The sequence below is a fragment of the Meleagris gallopavo genome, chromosome 21 (assembly GCF_905368555.1).
Source record: "Meleagris gallopavo chromosome 21, MGAL_WU_HG_1.1, whole genome shotgun sequence".
NCBI classification, from domain to species: domain Eukaryota; kingdom Metazoa; phylum Chordata; class Aves; order Galliformes; family Phasianidae; genus Meleagris; species Meleagris gallopavo.
Window position 1 is genome coordinate 4,394,228 of NC_139424.1, and position 18,036 is coordinate 4,412,263.

Below are 18,036 nucleotides of genomic sequence, written 5' to 3' on the forward strand. Positions count from 1 at the left end.
AAGCTGCTTTAAAATACTCCCCGCTATGGATTGCTACGTTACAGGAACCCAACCCAGTTCCCACCTCGTGTAGACACGACATAAGCAAAACATGCTACAATGCAATTAACTGCACCCTTGGGATACAAGGAAAATTCATCTTGGAGGAGCCAGCTCCACAAACAGGGACAGTGGTCATGGAGTCTGACTCCCAGGTGCCTGCATGCGATAGGAATGGGGAACAGCCTCCTTCCAGGAGAGGACCACATCTGCTCAATGAGTGCTTCAGCTACAGCAGCCTGGGAAGGACCATTGAGGCATGCCAGAACTGATGCAGACAACCTCAGGTCCAGACCAGGGGGGAATAATTCCTAAAGGCAGCCAAATTGATGTAAAAAAGAGTCTCCTATGGAACACTATCTTCAGTGCACACAGAACAGCCTCATTAATGAAATACCCACTGCTTGCGCTACTTCTGGGCACATCTAGTTTGCCTTAACTTCATCTATCTGGGGTCAAGGATGTGCCAAGGCCTTTGTAGGTCAGCCTGGTAGTTAAGAGCACTAAAGAAACACTAATTTACTAATTACTCAGCAGTTGTCATGCTGCCCGCAATTCCTTTTGTTGCCTCAGTTCCTACTGATAGTGCTCTTTGCCTGCAGCACCACAGCACAGGCTTTCTCTGTTCAGACCAGCTCCAGTTTCTATGCCCAACCAAGCTTTGCAATCTGTTTACACAAGTGCCTTGCTGGAGCAGAACAAGGTGCAAGCAGTGGCTCTGAGGCATCTAAAAAGGCGAGTCGCAAAATCCCAGAAGTCTCTTTCAGAGAAAGGAATAGGAAAAACGATTTGGCCAGGCTCATGGCCAACATTCACACAACCTTCTGGCTCTACCTGGTTGCCCTATATGTGTGGAGCTTGGTTACCACATTGTGTTGAGCCAAAGGATCAGGGCTGAGCAGCTGCAGATCCACCCCTGCCCAGGAGACAATGCTTACCTGGAGGTTGTTCAGAGGCTCCATTTTCATGACTGGTCCCAGGGTGTTGAGGGGCAGAGAGACATCAATGCTTTGGTTTGGCATCAGAGGGGTGTGAATGGCCAACGGAGTGCTTGGGATGACCCCAAAGCTGGGCAAGAGAAAAACAGAGATGATGACAGCAGCACTGCACTGCTGGAGAGAGTCTATGAGAAAGATGCTGTCCCAACACCTATTCCCTTTTTGCCAAGCACAAACTGGCTCACTTCCTCCTGAGCTGCCCTTGCTGTTACTCCAGGAAAAGAAGCACAGCTGATAAGCACCATGGCAGATACTCAAAGCAGTGCAAGGCAAAGGAAAACCAATCTGGTGGTCTCCCTGACAGCATGCACCTGGCCCAGAGGATCCACATCTGGAAACAGTTCTACCACCTACATGGCATCAGTCTGGCTCAGGCCGCCAGGCTCTCTGTATGGCTGTTAACCATTGGAAGCTACAGAAGAAGGAACTGAAGCCAATACCAAACAAACAACACAACCAAGGAGGAACATGTGGTTTACAACAGAGCTCTGTAGAACAAATGAATCAATGCAGCCAGCTGTCTGGTCTCAAATGACAGCGTCTGGACTTAATCCCGGCTCTACTGCTTGGTTTGAGTTGAGGCTCCTTCAGCTGGGGACACACCACCATACAGCAAATCCTTACTTGCTTCTTCAGTCCAAGCTGCATTTAATTCCACAGGCACCTCAACTTAGAGCAGAAGAGGAAAAGTAGCTAGCATTTAACATAAGAATTCGTACAATCTGACAGCGCAGATTCTTTTCAAAGGCAAACAGAAGTGCAGACATACAGGGCGCTCGCTTCTCTTTCTGATACCAGCAGATGCACTGTTCTTGGTTTTCCTTAGTTTTCAGCTCTAAGAAGCTGATTAGAGAATGCTTTCAGTGAGGATCCAGCCATGACAATTGCCTTCTGCAGCCATTTCACCTTGGAAGATATAAGCCCTGTTGTTTTCCCTTATTCTTTGAGAAGAAAGAAAGCTGCATTTCCTACTAAGTGTCTGTGATATTACAGCACACTAGAGTCTAGCTGTTTGTTTCTATCCCCTATCTTTTATCCCAGAACTGCAGTGAATGCAATTAGTAGCAGCAGGAAAGGGAGAAATGCAATAGAAACTTCCCAATCACAAGCCTTAATGTTTACACCCAAAGAGACAGCTCACTGCAGTTCTTTCCAATGCACCAGGCAGAGTGGAAAGCAGTGACAGGAGAACAGCATTTGTAGAAGAGTAAACAGTAGTAGAAAACATACAGAGCACGTGTTGATAAGATGCAAAAGGAGAAACTGCTGTTTTACTGTACAGTATTTAAACTTCTTACATCCGTGAGAAACACCACGTAGGTGTGGCTAGAATATAGGGAAAAATCAAAAGCAAAATGCCTCTTTTTTTTTTTTTAAAGACCAACCTGCACAAAACATTTGCATATAGCAGTTTAGCAAAAACTCTTCAGAAAATATAGCAGTCCAGGGAGAACATTTACTGACTTACTTAGCATAATGTCTTTTATAAGTAAATACTATTCGTCCCAAGAAATCCTAAATTTGCAAGGCTAACGATGATATTAAAGAGATGGTTCCAGCAGTTCTTAGTTATAGAATACCCTTTTCCTGTGAAGGGCTCCTAAGGAACCAGCAAAGCATCTCAGTCACAAGATCCTCCTTGCAGTCTTGATGAGAACCATCCTGGCCCTTGATGCACTGCTCACAACCTAGAAGAAAGCAGCTGCACGCCCTGTGACCATGGGAAGACATGGGGAGGCACCACCATGTCACATCTTTTGGCTGGGATGCATTTCTGAGAACAATCTGTATGTTCTGAGCACTCAAGTGGCTGCTCCCAGCAAAAATCATTTCGCTGCCAATTACAGGGAAAACACGTGCCATAGGCTCTTACTTTGCAACTTCTCCACTGACAAATAGCTTTATTAATGAGAGCTGCAATTCCAGACAGTCTGAGGGGCAGCATAGCAATTAAGTCAGGAGGTAAAGGCATTAGGGATCAGTATTTGTGCAGCTCGGATGCTTGTCTGTTTATTCTCTCACTTTCCTCGGGGCACTTACTAGCTATAAAACCACTTACCTGCATAACAACACAAAAGGTGGCTTTAAACCTCTGGAGAGATTAAACAGGGCAGATGCTACTTCAAGCCAGGAGAACGATGGGAGTGTCTGCTACCTGTTTCCTTAATGGAGGCAGCAGTGCCAGCACAATTGAACACCACCATACCAGCGTGTATTTTCAGCTCTCACACTATGGCAGTGTAATGGAGAGTAGTAGCTCTCCAGGAGACAGACTCCTTTCATAAGAACACTTTTTTTTTTTTTTTTTTTTTTTAAGATAGCAGATAAAGCATATTGGTTTCTTACCTGTTCTTGTTGAACTGAATGGCAAAGTCAGTCATGTGCTGCAAAGCCTTATTGGTGAAGTTCATCTCCATGTAGATGTGTCCCTGCCTATGACTGAATGTGCCTGAGATCTCCAGTCCTTTAGCTTTCACTGCAGGCAACCAAACCTGAAACAAGAGATTTCAGAATATTTGAGCAGTTCAAAAAGAAATACTTCACTCTTCACTACTGGGGTCTTTTGTACTTGGTCCTATATGCTATATAACCTGCAAGCAGATAAGGACCAACAGCTTGGAGCACGCTTTGCAGTAGCCCAAGATTCTAGATCCCATAGGGTAATTTTAGTTTATTCAACCACTGGCTATTTAATGAGTGCAAATGTTTGTTTACTCCCTTTGAGGCATGAAAGGGCCAACCCCGAGCTCCCCGTGGCTGCTCTGCAGCCCGCCACCAGAACCACGCTCTGTAGCTAATGAACTCTCCAGACTAAGCATCTGCAATCTCTGTCTAATAGAGCATTTATCTGCATTACACTGTGGAGTGCTCATCCCGAGTATGTGATTTTTATCTGCAGTGTCATGTTCAATTCCTCCAAATAAATGAGTCTTCTAGGAAAATTGTAGCAAATGGTATCCTGCCCTCATTTTCCCGGGGAAGCTTGCTGGGAAGTAGGTCTCCAACAAAACTGGGATTCTCACAGTTTCTATGGGCCATTCTTTAGAGTAATATTGTCACAGGCAAAATGAAGGAATAAAAAAACTAGAGCTCTGTGACTAATGTCATCTTCAACAAACCACTGCTCTGCCCAGGAAAAACAAAGACATCCTTAATGGGACAAAATTGAACCCAAGGAGCTCTACTAGCACTACAGACCAACAAAGGGGACGTGAGCAGCCTCAGTCCCTACAGCCTAAGGGAGGGCAACATACTGAGGTTGTTCTCTTTCCTTACGTACAGACTTGGGAGCCACATATCCGCCGGGAGCCATGCCTATACCAGATGAGAGCTCAAAGAGATCGTTGAGTCCACTGCTCACCACAGCTGGTGTGGGTGAAGGGGCAAAAGTGGCTGGCACAGAAGAGGGAATGTAGGTCTGCCCCACCTGGATGGGTTAGAAAGAACAGCCAACAATTAACATCACATATGAAGAACACCACTTACTTAATAAAGCATGAACTCGGGCAATATCCTACATATTTTAAAGCCATTTGCAGCTTCCCCACTGTATTATCAATAGTGCTAAATAATGCATTTGAACTCCAAAGCTCTCAGCAACTAATCCCTACATTCAGCTGTCACCTCAACCATGCAATACCTTTCACATCATTTTTTATAGTTTCAGTTATCTACTCCCACCATAAAAAAAAAAAACCTTTTTTCCTCATTGCTCCACCCTAAAAAGACTGAGTTTTACAGATCTATGCTACACAAGCCCAAGAAAAAGACAAGATGCTTCAAATCTTCCTCCAATTATAACATTCCTCAGGAATCTGCAAGATTTTGCATATCCAGAGATAGCAAGGGAGTCAAAACCATGTTACATACTCCCACCCAAAGCCAGAGCTCTGCTTTCTTAGCACTGTGGTTCAAAACATTCACTACATGAAGCAGAATCAGTGGTCTCTGCCCACCAGGGGACACCATGTCTACAAGAAGGGCAATCCTTTCCCCCAGGACTTAACAGGAGGTCCCAGTTCCCAGTGGGACAGTCACACTCGAGTCAAGTTTCCAAGTTCTCTTACTGAGAGGAAGAAGAATTAAGTGCTTGAGGATAGGATTCACCACAGTCATCAGCCCAGGAACAAGCAGAACGACCAAGGCATGCAGCAGGAAATACTCGTGATGGGTCTGAAATCTCACTTCTGCGCTGTGCCTGGGAACCTACCTGAGATGTGGCTTCTCAACCAACGCTTTGGACAGGGAGGAGGGATGGATTTACGGAGCTGGGTGGTGGGTTTGTGCTGGCTCAGGAAGGCAGAGACCTGGCTTTGTAGGGGTGATCTCTGCAGAGCAAATAGCTCCCACGTTCCAGAGCACAAACCATGCCACAGGCTGTCCTCTGCCCTCATGGTGAAGTTAGACAGGAACACAAGATTCACAGGGAAAGGAGAATGACTGCAGCCACAAGCAGTATCTCAAGGGTCTTCCTTCCAGAACTGAGCACATTTTTCCTCATTTTCTATGTAGTGCTAGGAGGAGGGACTGGAGCTTGCTCCAGGAGGTTTCATTTGACCACGGGTTGGAGGCACGCTCCCTCCTGCCTGCTGTGTTCTCTTGTCATTTTGCATCATTTTCCCATGCTTTCCTAGAAGAAGCTGGTATGTATTTGAAGATAAGAGTGCTTTGAAGCAGCCTGGAAGCGTCCTGGGCTCAAGGCACTAGGACAGAAAAGGAAGCCAGAGCACAGCACCGGCCACTTGTGGTAGGAAAGCTCAGAGCATACTGAGTCCTGATGTTCTGGGAAAAGTCATACGTGGCTTTTAGGAGGAGGAAAGCATGGAGCTGCTCAGGTCAGACAAGGCTGTGGTGTGCTGGGTTAGAGTTAGAGCTGTGTGAGCAGAGCAGTAAGCAGCCTCAGCCTTCCAGCTTTAAGGATAGGGTACTGCCACGTTAATGCTGGTGCTCAAGCTGAAAGCTCTGAGAAAGAAGAGCTAAGCAAAGTCAGCAGCTCTGGCCCCAGTGGCTCTCAGGAGAGCCCAGGTGGCAGCAACATCGGTTGGGACCTGTAGGTTTGGCTGCAGTTGTCCATTTGCAAACATCTTCGGGGCTTTAAGCATCTTCCTGCACACAGTGGGTAAGGGTGTAGTTAAAAACCCCCTGGGCTTTGAGCAGCCTTTTTTTTTTTTTTTTAAACTGGGGAAAAAAATGGAATGGCACTTACTGCCGGACTTCCTCCAATGCCCCCGCCAAGGTCACTGCCAAGCTGAAAGAGAGAAGGAGAGAGAGGAGAGACAGACAGAGGTCATTAGAGCCAGTGTCAGAGGGCTGGAGCAGAGCTCCCACCCACACTGTTGCTGTGTACAGGACAGACAGAAATGCAATGCTGCGAAAGCACAGTGAACAGAGGGGCTTCAGGGCTGTTTTGCGAGCAGAGCTAGCTGGAAATCTACCTCCAGACACATATTGCAGCAAGAAGCATTTTCCTGGTTAACAAAACCAAAATTCATCCCCTCTCACGCCTGTCATCCACGCAAACTGCGCAGTTCTTCCCTTCTCATGCATCAATGCTTTCCCTTCAACCCACAGCTCTACAAAACCCAGTGGGGTAACTGTGAAATGGAATAAAAATAAAACTGACAGGAAGCTTGCTTCCTGAAAGCTGTGGTTTTCTAGACAAGAGCCACAAATGACAGAAAAAACACAACAGGTCTCAGGGACGGCTCTCTCCTCAATTGCTTTTTCTTTTTTGTTCCAATAGCTGGGACCAAAGAGAAAGGGCTGTAGCTGCTATTACAGAAGCCCAGCTCCACAGGCTTTGGTTTCCCTTTGAAGACTGCTGCCACTCCCTTGCAGAGGACAAAGCCAGCTTTGTGATCTAATGGGCCACTGGAATAGCACAGAGACCTTACTGTGCACTGGGATATTTTGGTAATGCTGTCTGCTAAGCTGCACAGACACATTTGGAGCCAACTGAAATAGCTACTTTACATCCTCCATAAACACCATATCCTCGCTGAAACCCTTCTTCCAGGCCAACCTGCAGCTGTCCTACCACCAACACACTTTAAAAAAACCACCTGGGCCACGTTCTCAGTGATGAACTCCATTTTTCACACATCCACACCACTGTCTGCACAGATCTGCAGCAGTTGTTCCCTACAGAGGCACCTCCAGACTTATCCAAGGATTCTGCATGAGACCATGGTATTTCTTGCCAAGTACAGTTTCTGTCACATCTGGACAGGGATCACATTCCAACACCATGCAAGAGGAGGAAGAGAGATGGGGGAAAGGGCTGGACTGGAAGCCAGAGCAGCATGACTTGCCCCATAGATAGCGTTGCTCTTCCATTTCATCAGGGTGTCCACGAGATTTGGGGTGGCTGCTTGTTTTAAAAGAGCATTTGACAAACTGGGCCATCAAAGGGCTCCAGTATGCTGTTCAAACATACTCTGATGGCATAAAATATAGGAGAAAAAAAAAAGTGAAACAACATAAAGCAGGAACTTCCAGGATCAATGTGCTTTGAGGCAAAAAGGCTCCAACCCTTTTCCTTATGCACTCAGTTTTGCTCTGGGCTCTGCAGACTGTTCTCTAGGATATCTCATAGCAATGCATTTTACACTGGTCAAGAGACACCACAAAGCTTTGTACTTACATCTCAGAGCACAGATAAAAAAGATAAAACACCCCGAGAACAGCAGCAAAGATTACCAGCACCAAAACACACATAAAAGCTGATGAATCCCTGTGCTGTTCTGGATTCCCTTTCCACCCCCTGACATCGCCCTCCTTCCCCTGCACCCCATAGGAGTTGCCTGAAGCACTTTTAGCTGCTGTGAGGTGTTAGAGGAGCACAAATCATGCACAATTTGTCTTTGATTCAGAAATCTTAATAGTTTCTTTCCTTCCCCTGCGAGTCTCAGCTTATCCCTACTTGAGGTCACAGCAGAAGTTTATCAGAGGTCCCTCATCTTCTATAACACTTCTCCATAGCCACCCTCTCGTGGTGCACAAGTCCCACTTCCCTTTGCTTGCTTAAGGGATGACAGATAAGAACGAGTGATTCCAAAGTCAAGAGAAGCACAGAAAGCCAGCCAGAGGATTAAAATCCAATTAATACCAAGCTTATAAAACAGCACAGATTACACTGTCAGGTCTTACTGGAGCAGCCTGGCAGAGCAGAGCCACATTCTGCTCTTAAGCCAAGCCGTGTTGTAGATGAATAGATCAGATCATTTACACCTTGTTACTGGCTCACTGAGGAGTAATAAATGCAACGATTACACCTCATCTCTATTCAGTCTTCAGCACAATGAACTTTATACTCTATGCTGACAGGCAGCAAAGTCCAGAGGAAAAAAGTAAATAATCCAGTTCATTTCCAGGTATTACTGTATGCATGGAGGATTTCTGGTACTGTTTGAGGCAGGAGAAAGACTGGTTTATCAAGCAGCAAGCATTTCACAAAGGGTATTATGGAAATGACTGAATAATTCAGCATAATAGAGCAAGGATGTTAACTTCCTACTGCACTCACAAGGGCTGCAGGCTAGGAACTTGACCTCAAAGAAACCCATGCACTGGGCCTGTGAGTGCTCACTGCAAGGGAGGGAAGCAGTGCCATAGATAGCAGGGTTCCTCAAGCTAGCTGCCAGCCTTCACTCTTCCCTAACTGTCAGGCCTCAGAGCTAACTTTACTCCAGACTCCAACGACAGTGAAGACCGTAATGGTGATGTGAGTAAGAGGGAAGAAGGAGGACAGAGGGAACAGGAACCAATTACCCACGGAGTGTCCTCTCCCATCTGTGGTGACAGGCAGGGCGCAGAAGGGAAGGAGCAGCTATTAGTCAGGCACAAAGCACTGCTGAACTGATTCCCAAGGGCTGGCAGCTCTGCTTAACCATTTCCATTCACCAGGAGGAGAGGATTGCATTAGCACTGCTTCTGTAAGCCCTGGAGGGTGGAGGAGGACTGCTGCTCCGTGCCAGGATGGCAAAGTCAGTGGGCAGCTTGCAGCCCTACAAAACCCCAATCCTAAGCCCAAGTTGGCAAGCTTGCCTCCTGCTAAAGAGCACAAAGCCTGTTTGTGACAATAAGCAGGGGATTAGCACAGAGCCTTGGTCAGCAGGCACACAAAGCCCTTCCAACAGGGCATCTTCTATAGTACCACCACAACTCCACAAACCATTGTCCCACAACAGCATCCGAGCAGCTTTGTGGGCCAGGCCAGCCCTGTAACACCAAGACAGCACCAGCACCTTCACTCCACGTCGGCTGACTCAGATGGTGCTGTGGCTGTTCTGTGGTTAGAGAGCATCTACCCAGCAATTCCAGCTCATAGACAGTTATGCTGACTTACGAAGTGCAGCACTGCTGGAGTTACTGCATCAGGAGGGTTTATTTGCATCTTAACAGTAGCTTGTAATGAAGTGGCTCTGCTGAAGTGTTCATGTGATCCAGAGGGGTTGCGATCACTTCTGCAACGCGATGTGAGCTATCTGAAGCTCCAAAAAAAAAAAAACAGGGGAGGGTGGAGCCACATACAGATATTGCACCACCCATGGCACAGGGACCAGCGTGTACCTGCACGGCAGACAGACCTTTGGGAGCAGCTGTGTGTTTCATGGAGCCATAATTCATGGGTTAAAAGGAGACAATCACTGCCTCCTCGCTCCTCTGCACTCCAAACCAAGCGTTAAGCTCCAGGAGCTGAGTGTGCACTCAGTCACATCACAGCAAAGAACACTGAATGAAAAAGAAGTCATGGAGTGCACCTTATGAACTGCTGGTGGGCTGCAGATTGGTATCTCATTGCACACACAGCCGTGGTTCATTCACAGACATTTTCAGTACCTTGCCTCTTGTCCGTTTGTTTTCTTGCAGAGCAGGACCAAGCTGCCTCCAAGGTGGCAGAGCACCAACCATGCGGCCAATATCTCAGCCACCAGTTTCAGTAGCACTCACTGCTAATGCTTTGCCTTGCAGAATGGCTTCCATCAACAAATAAAACTAAGTATTAAGCAATTTTATTTTCTAACGTGTAAAAAAGCAACTCTCCAAAGGTCTAGCAGTAACAAATTGAATAGCTTTCAGTAAGACTTGAATAAGCGACCCACCAGAAGAGCTCCTTTTCCATATTAGCAGTGCTCCAGAGAGAGACACGTGCCCTTTTCCAGAAATCCTCACAGATGTCCATTGGAGTTGACCCAACCAGAACAGCCTGGATGAAAGGCTCAGTTCACTGTGAGTGGCTGAGGAGCACACTGGGGAAGCAATGCATCCACTATATATAGATAAACAGTGGGTCTGACCTGGTAGGGCCATGCTGTAGTTCCAGGAGAAGGTAAACGAAGCAACTTTCTTAAGACTATAGAATCATTAAGGTTGGAAAAGACCACTAAGATCACCAAGTCCAACAACAATCCACTCCCACTATGCCAATGTCCCAAGTGCCATATCTCTACGGTTCTCAAACACCTCCAGGGATGGAGACTCCACCACCTCCCCGTGTTAATGCATCACTGCTCTTTCTGGGAAGAAATTTTTCCCAATATCTGACCTGAATCTCCCCTGACACAACTTAAAGCATCACCTCATGTCCTGTTGCTGTTACCTAGGAGTAGAGGCCAACCCCCACCTCACCACAACTTCTTCCAGTCAGTTGTAGAGTGATACAGTCACACAGAAGGGACAACTGGGATCACACCTCTAATATCCAACCTGACTGCAGAGAGAGAGTTACAGCTCCACCTAGAATAGCCCAAAATTATTGAGGCAGTCCAGGTATTACAGAAAAAAAAACAACTATGGTTATCCAGTGTTTACCAAATAGCTTTACAATTTAGGACATAACTCAATCTCAGGAGCTGCCAGCTTTGAATCAATAATATTCTTGTAGATGAGCGGTTAGAGTATTAAATAAAATCCTTACATAACAGACAATCCAAACCTGTCCATTCCTACAGATTTACTGCTCCGTCTCCGAGCTCCAAGCCAGCCCCTTTGGCTGCTTGCCATGGTGGCCAGCTCCTGCTAAGTACTCAGCTCACTGCACGACATGCCATGCAGCACTGCTCTCGTGCCCACTGGTTTTCAGAGCAGATGAGCACATGAAAAAGCCTGAAGACAAAGTGACCTTGGCTCATTGCAGTGCTGATGGGTGACTGCTATCCTATAAAAGGCTGCATCAAGAGTACACTGGGAGCTGGAGTGCTGCCTGCAGTCTGCATGAAGCATAGCCATTGGGATGGGCTTCAAGGAGACAGAGCGTCACAATCCATATCTCCACATCCTTCAATCTGCTGTCCAGGAGCTGGAGATCTCAAGCAGTTTTGTAGCAGTGGGCTTGGTCAATGTTATGCAGGAAAGAAAGCAAAGCAGAGGAAAAACAAGAACTGTGCAGGGTTGACAAGGGCACAACCTGGAACACACTCAGTGCTGGCTCTGCTTGCTACAGAACAGCACTCTCTCTCCAAAATTTGTGTAGCCAGTCTGGTTATAAGCAAAGCATATCTTGTTCTTGGACTAAAGGCACATTTTTTCCTCTTTTTTAAATTGTTAACACATGCTCAGCATCTGTGCATGCACAATATGCACATTCCATTTAATAGCAATTATAGGACTCACTACGGAGATAGAGTGAGGTATTTACTAAAGAAACTAACCTATCAAGCAGCTGGCTGGTCATGGGGACAAGAACCTAGCAGTCCTGAGGAAAAAAACAGAAGCAAACAACATGAACTTGCTGTTTACCCAATGTTACAGCATGCAGTCTCCATTCAGATGCCTGCAAGACAAAACCCTACAGTTTGAGGAGCAGAAATGCAGAATGATATTTGCAGTGGAAGTTAATGCTTCTGCTGACCTTCCCGAGTCAGTCTCATTGGGACTTTGGCATCTGAAGACAGACGCCTTCTCTGAAGAAAAGGAAGAATGATGAAATATACAAGATCTGCAACAAGTACCCAAGGGTTCAACACATGACACTGAGTGAATGTGACAAACTGGCTGTGAGCCTACAGCAGCCTCGTCCAGACCTTCAGCTGCCTTTGCGACACTCGCAGTGCTGACTCAACCTCACCATCGCTGGAGCAGACCATGACTTCATGCACATCCCAAGCAGTTTTCTTCCACTGTAACAGAGCGGCTTATTTAAGCTTTCTTGCAAGGAACAAGCAGGGCTTAGAACTGCTCTGCTCTTGTGTGTCACCCAGTGCGTGTCCCCAACTCAGGCTATGGTATGAACACCATTGTATTCAATGGTATTCCTTTGTCTCCTCTCAGGTCACCTGAGGTCCAAAAAGGATCCGCTCATGATGAGCAGAAAACTGAGACTGACAGCAGAGGTGACAAACTCCATCACCAGGAACCTTAAAAACAACTCTACACAAAGTCCTGCTGGGAAAACACAACTGATCATGGCTTAGATCAGCATCCTTCCGTGCCTGGTTCCAGTACTCTTCTTTAAGATGATAAGAGGGATGGGAAAAGAAGGGCCAAAGGAGCACACACAGAGGACAGCAGCTGCCATCCACAACCAATGGGATTACTCTGCTGCAGCACAAGGACCCAAATTGAAATAAACTCTTCCTGGTTTGGGCAAGGAGACTGCTCACACTGCTCCATGAAGGGAATGGGCACTGTGTTCGGTCTTCCAACAAAGAGAAAGGAAACCCATCTGGAAAAATCTTCAGGAGTAATGCAACATCGATGAAGATGGAAGAATTTATTTCAGGCTCCAGTGCCCCTCACTGACTGCATGAGCAGCTCAGGTGCCCACCATCCTTGGTTCCTGGCCATTTTTATTTCCAAGAGAAGGACAAAGAGCTCAGCTCTCCTCAAGGAGACACCTGAGGACACCCAACCCACTCACCCCATGCACAAGTCAGGCATGTGCCTATCTGCATTCTTTGGGACTGTACAAGCCTGGTCTATTATCAGGCTAAGATCCAAGTGTGGATTCCCTTGGCTAGTCAAGCAGCACAGAGATGCTGCCTAGCAATTTCGTTAGCAGTGGGCTGGGAGAACTCAGCTTGGTGTTTTTTAAACACACGTCCACAGCAATAAACAAAGACACAGATTATATTCACTTGCCTACAAACCAAGCTAATTAGGGAACAAAAAGCCAGAGAAAAACAGATATATCGGGACAGGATCACTTGTACATGCAAAGGGTAAGGAGAAAACAGGACGTGGTACAACAGCTCTGCAATAAAAAGCATTTTGGTAGAAAAAAAGACTTTTTTTTTCAGTGCTGTCCCCATCTAATAACACAGCTGTGACAGTGCTGGCAGACAACCCCAGGCACTGCACTGTCCAGAAACAGTCACTTTGGTAGATCACATCCCCCAGCCCCAGTTTACTTAAAGCTTGGGAAAAACATCAAGTAAAAGCCTATCACATCAACTAGCAGCTCCTCTGCCAAAGTGGGTCAAGTGAATTAAGTCCATTACTGCCAGCTGATAGAGAAACCTTTTCTCAAAACCAAGCTGTAGTCTTTCTGCTGCATTCATTTATTTGTCTCTGATACTGAGAAACAATGGGTTACAAGAGGTAGCTTGGAGGACAGCACAGACAAATTTAACTCTTAGTCTTTCTCTGCAATGCATCAATCCAAATAAAAATCCCACAATTTCTTAGTGGCAGCTGTCACAATGCAGGGCAAGGGCTGTAAAGGTCACTGCCCTGTGCTGCCTGCATTCCCAGCAACATCAGCTGCAAATTTCCCTCCTTAATCTTCAACCCCTAGAAGGAAAGAACATTCCCAAGATGCTGTGTAGATGACACAGAGAGAGACCAAAGCACATCTGACCTCTGTGAACACCAATGCCATTATGGGTTAGATTGCTTCCAGTTCATTAGCTCATGAAACAGAGCTGGAGGTCTGCTTAATGTCTGCTTTAATCCGATTGCTGAAACTTACAAAAAAATCTCTGGCAAAAAGGAATTTGTTGCATCAGGGTTCATCCAGCTGTCTCCCACTTCTTATTCAGAGCTTGACTCAGAACTGAAAGTGCATCTGAACCCAGTGCACAGTTAATCCAACTCGGCTCACTGGAAGCCAAACCTCACACAAGACAAATCCACTGCAGGTCTGAAAGCCACGCTGTGGTCACTGAGGTAGTTTTACTAAGGCTGCAAACACAGCTAGCCTGCTTCTCACCACACTATAAGCCAGCAGGCTGCTACAGGAGCCGTGCTGCACTTCCCAGGCTGTGATTACACTGACTACCTCCCCCTGCCTGGCTGCCACTCATCTCCTCTCCACTGTAGCTGTTTTACCTGCTTATAGATTCTCTCATTGCAGCTTATTCCCAACTCACATCACAGAGCAGATACAACACATGATTATTTATACTCCGAGACCTGACCCTTTTAGGTATCTGAATACTCCTCATGGCTGCTGGAGCAAGGGGAGGGCTAGGCAGAGTGCTTCCCTACAATCTAACTGCAGTTAAGATGTTACTGATACTGAGCCATGACAATCTACAGAATATATAAATGGGCTGACCAAGGGCTATGGCTGACAGCCCTGGGAGTTTGGCACTGAAATTCTGTGGGGTTGGAAACTGGGTAGACTTTAAAAGGGAGTCAAAATTAATTAAAAAAGAGTGAGACACTTCACAACTTTAAAACAACTTCAGTTTTTCTCTAGAGACAGAAAAAGCTTGAGAAACAGATATACTTCCTGACCATGAAGATTCTACTGCATGCAGCAACATTCATTTTACAGCAGGAAAAACCTGCTGAAAGTTGGTACAAGAGCACCACTTGAATCCTCTTGGAATTACAGGTCTCAGCAGTGGGAGCTTAAGGATCCAAGCATTACGAGCACAAGTGATCGAAGCTTTGCAGACATAAGCACAAGCTCCATTTATTTCACATGGGCTGAATGTAAAGAAGCGTGCTGCTTACCAAGCTGTCCAACCCTCCTCCCAGTAGGTCCACGGCACCCATCTGCATGGAGGACACCTGGGGAACGTTGACAGGGGGTCCCAGGTCCAGGTTGAGCAGGTCACCCAGCAGGTCGCCTTGCGATGGGATGACCTGTGGCTGCTCCAGGTTTGTTGTGGCTGTTGTCCCCACAGGGCTGTCTCCTGCATCAGTGCTGCAGGCAGGAGGAACAAGAAGAGCGATGTTAAGTCACCTTTGGTCTCTAGCTTCTGATTTCCAGCATGGTCAAAACACATCTAGAGGTGGGCTCACAAGCAGAAGCCAGCTAAAGGATGATCCTGGCCATCCGTCTAACCACTGCCATATACAAGACGTGTTACAGCAAGTTGTTATTTAGCACATCAAGTCCTTGAGCTCAAGGACCTGCCATGCATTGTGCATGGGTTTCAGTTCAGAAAAGGGAATTTAAGTGTGAAATGCTGCCTACTTGCAGAATCCCGGACCTCTCCAAAATCATGAGTCTTGCATACTACACACACTACAGCACTGAAAACAACTATTTCCCAACTCAGAAGAAGCCCACAAAGATGATTTTTAGCCCAGTGGGCCTGGAGAACTACATGTAAACCTGGAGCGGGGAAAAAAAACCAACAGTTTCTTCTGAGACCTAACCCTGATATAACCCTCATGCCCTTACTCCAACCAGTGCTAACCCAGGCGCTCCCCACAGATCTGGATTTATCTCCTTCCACTGACCAACACCAAGCTCCACTGTTTTCTAATTAAATATCTCAATCTAGAATTGGTATTTCCTTTCCACCACCTATTTCTTTTTCTCTGCATTAGCAGACATGTTAACTACTAGAAGTGCTTCTTACACAGATTCTGAAGTTTCTCACCATAAGCAGTCTGGCTGCACTTTATATTCATTTGCCACAGGATTTAACGAGGGGAAAAATACTAAGCCCCATGGTAGCTCCCAGACAGCTCACTGCAACGTATTTCTCTTTAAACCCAGAGACTTTAATATTTTAGATAATCTCAAACCCACTATGTCCTGCTGCCAGCAGTAACTGACAGCATCACTGCCAGCTTGCACCACTGCGGATGCAGCCAGCAGGTAACTGCACAGCAGTGCTGTGGGAATTAATGCACTGGCAAGGTGCTGAACACTGCAGCTCTTTGGTAAGGACTGCAGCTCCTGACTTTGAGAAGCCACGATCCTCTTCCTTATCCCTGTTCATTACTGAGGGGAAGCTTTAGCTTGTGTAAGCCTCTACCAACTCCAGGGTCAGGAGAAAAAGATGCAGCATAAAGAGTGCTGAATGAATGACCCACCAAGCAGTGACAGAGAGGGCTGAAAGCTTCTTTGCATTAGAAGCTTTAGATGCCTAATAGTACCAATATTAGTTGTCCTCTCTGCTTTTGCCTTCAGCAGGGGGACTTGGAGTACACTGAGCAGCTAGCTAAAACAGTTCTGAAGAATGGTTACTGTGCTTCACTCCCACCCCCAACTGGAGAACAGGAAAGAACAGCATGTATGAGCAGAGGCACATTACGAGCCGGCAGCACACACACTTGGTTTGTTCCCAGTATGTAATTTCTTTAGCACTACACCTCTTCAACACTTACTCATCCTTCTGCCAATGGAGTAAAGCAATCCCTTCAAGGTCTTATTTAACTGCAGCTGCCCAACCGCCCAACGAGAAATTAGGAAAGGACAAAGCTAAGGCTGTGTGTATTAGAAGCAAAATCCCAAGCCTTCTATTTTCTGTACAAAATGGATCTCTGTAAAGAGATTTACAAAGGCAGCTGCCCAATCTGAAGGAAAACCTCAATCTCTAGTGGACAAGTGAACAACATGCAGAAAGGCTGGTAACAAGGGAGACTAAAGCCACCCACACTCAGCTTATTTTTACCACTAGGGCAAATCAAGTAAGAGAGGAAACACCATTTGCATTTATCTGACTGGTAGACTTGTGTTTGCTGGTGCTGGGTCAGTGCAGCCAGACTTGATTTCATAGGCAGGGAGAAAGCAACTCTGCTTCCCAAAGCTCATCATATGACATAAATAGCTTTAGTTGCTAAGAATAGCAGAGAAGTGGGATCAGAAAATAGAAAAGGAGCAGCATTGCACACTGATTTATCAGTGAAACAGCAAAAAATAGCACTCCAAATGTCACTTTGTGAACATTATTAAAAGGTAAGCTTGGGATGCTCTGTCTCCTGCTGTAAAGCACACTTACATTTGTAATTAATACCATTAGCAAATAGCAGTGCTTACCTGAACAAGGAACCATGGGAACAGGGTCAACACCACCACCCCCACAGCCTGGGACTGCTGTAATGCTGCTCTTGGAGATCTAACCCACTTCCAGGACTGTCGTTACAAGGAAGCATTAAAGCTCCAGATTATAAGCTCCTATATAATCAATAAAAACTGGAGTGCTTTAGCAGACCCTCATATCTTCTGGACTGTTTGCTTGGAAGAAACAAGTAGCCTGCTCATTATCACCTCAGCTTACCTTCCATGGTGAATTGGCAAGTGCTTGCGGTGGATACCATGGCTCCCTTCCACAAAAGCATTGGGCGGTTTGTGGTACACAGAAGCCAGAGACCCAATATGGCAGATCAGCTCATCCAGCAGAGTGGGTTCAATCAGATCAGTCTCCTCAGAGATCAGTGGCTTTTCTGATAAGACCACTTCTTTGGCAGTCACTGGGTCCGTGGAAAGAAGGCGCCAATAGATGTAGCCACGGTCCCGCAGGTCTGGGTTGTCAGAATCCTGAGACAAAGCAACGCATCCAGTCACAGGTCTAACGGGCACTAATGCCTGCAATCACTTCAGTTTTTTTTCCTAGTGATTCTCATGAATTAAAGAAAGCATCCATTTTAGTAGTGACAGTCACCAATGAATTGAAACAACTGTCACACACTAAGAGTAAATATACTGTACTTTGTAGTGTAACAGAAGGATTCAAGATTCCTAGAAATATATGACTTACCCAAGGGCATTTATTGGAGAAAGAAAACAAACAGCAGAGCTACAGGATGGATCTTAATAAGCAGCATTCTCCAAAACAAAAGAGATGTTACCTATCCTGCCTTTTAGTTATCT

General features: G+C 46.2%; 1 protein-coding gene across 4 annotated transcripts in view; it reads right to left on the minus strand.

Moving 5' to 3' along the window:
* The window catches only part of AP2B1 (adaptor related protein complex 2 subunit beta 1), a 64,969-nt gene that overhangs the window by 14,566 nt on the left and 32,367 nt on the right, over nt 1-18,036 (minus strand). For 2 of the 4 annotated variants that reach the window (XM_010721757.2, XM_010721758.2), the window contains exons 13-18: nt 17,444-17,703; nt 14,940-15,132; nt 6,244-6,285; nt 4,318-4,464; nt 3,384-3,529; nt 978-1,107 (exon numbers count right to left, since the gene is read on the minus strand). In XM_010721757.2, coding sequence (XP_010720059.1) covers nt 978-1,107; nt 3,384-3,529; nt 4,318-4,464; nt 6,244-6,285; nt 14,940-15,132; nt 17,444-17,703 — 918 coding nt within the window. The remainder of the gene's footprint in view (nt 1-977; nt 1,108-3,383; nt 3,530-4,317; nt 4,465-6,243; nt 6,286-14,939; nt 15,133-17,443; nt 17,704-18,036) is intronic. The other 2 variants (XM_010721759.2, XM_031556410.2) reach the window with 1 other exon arrangement.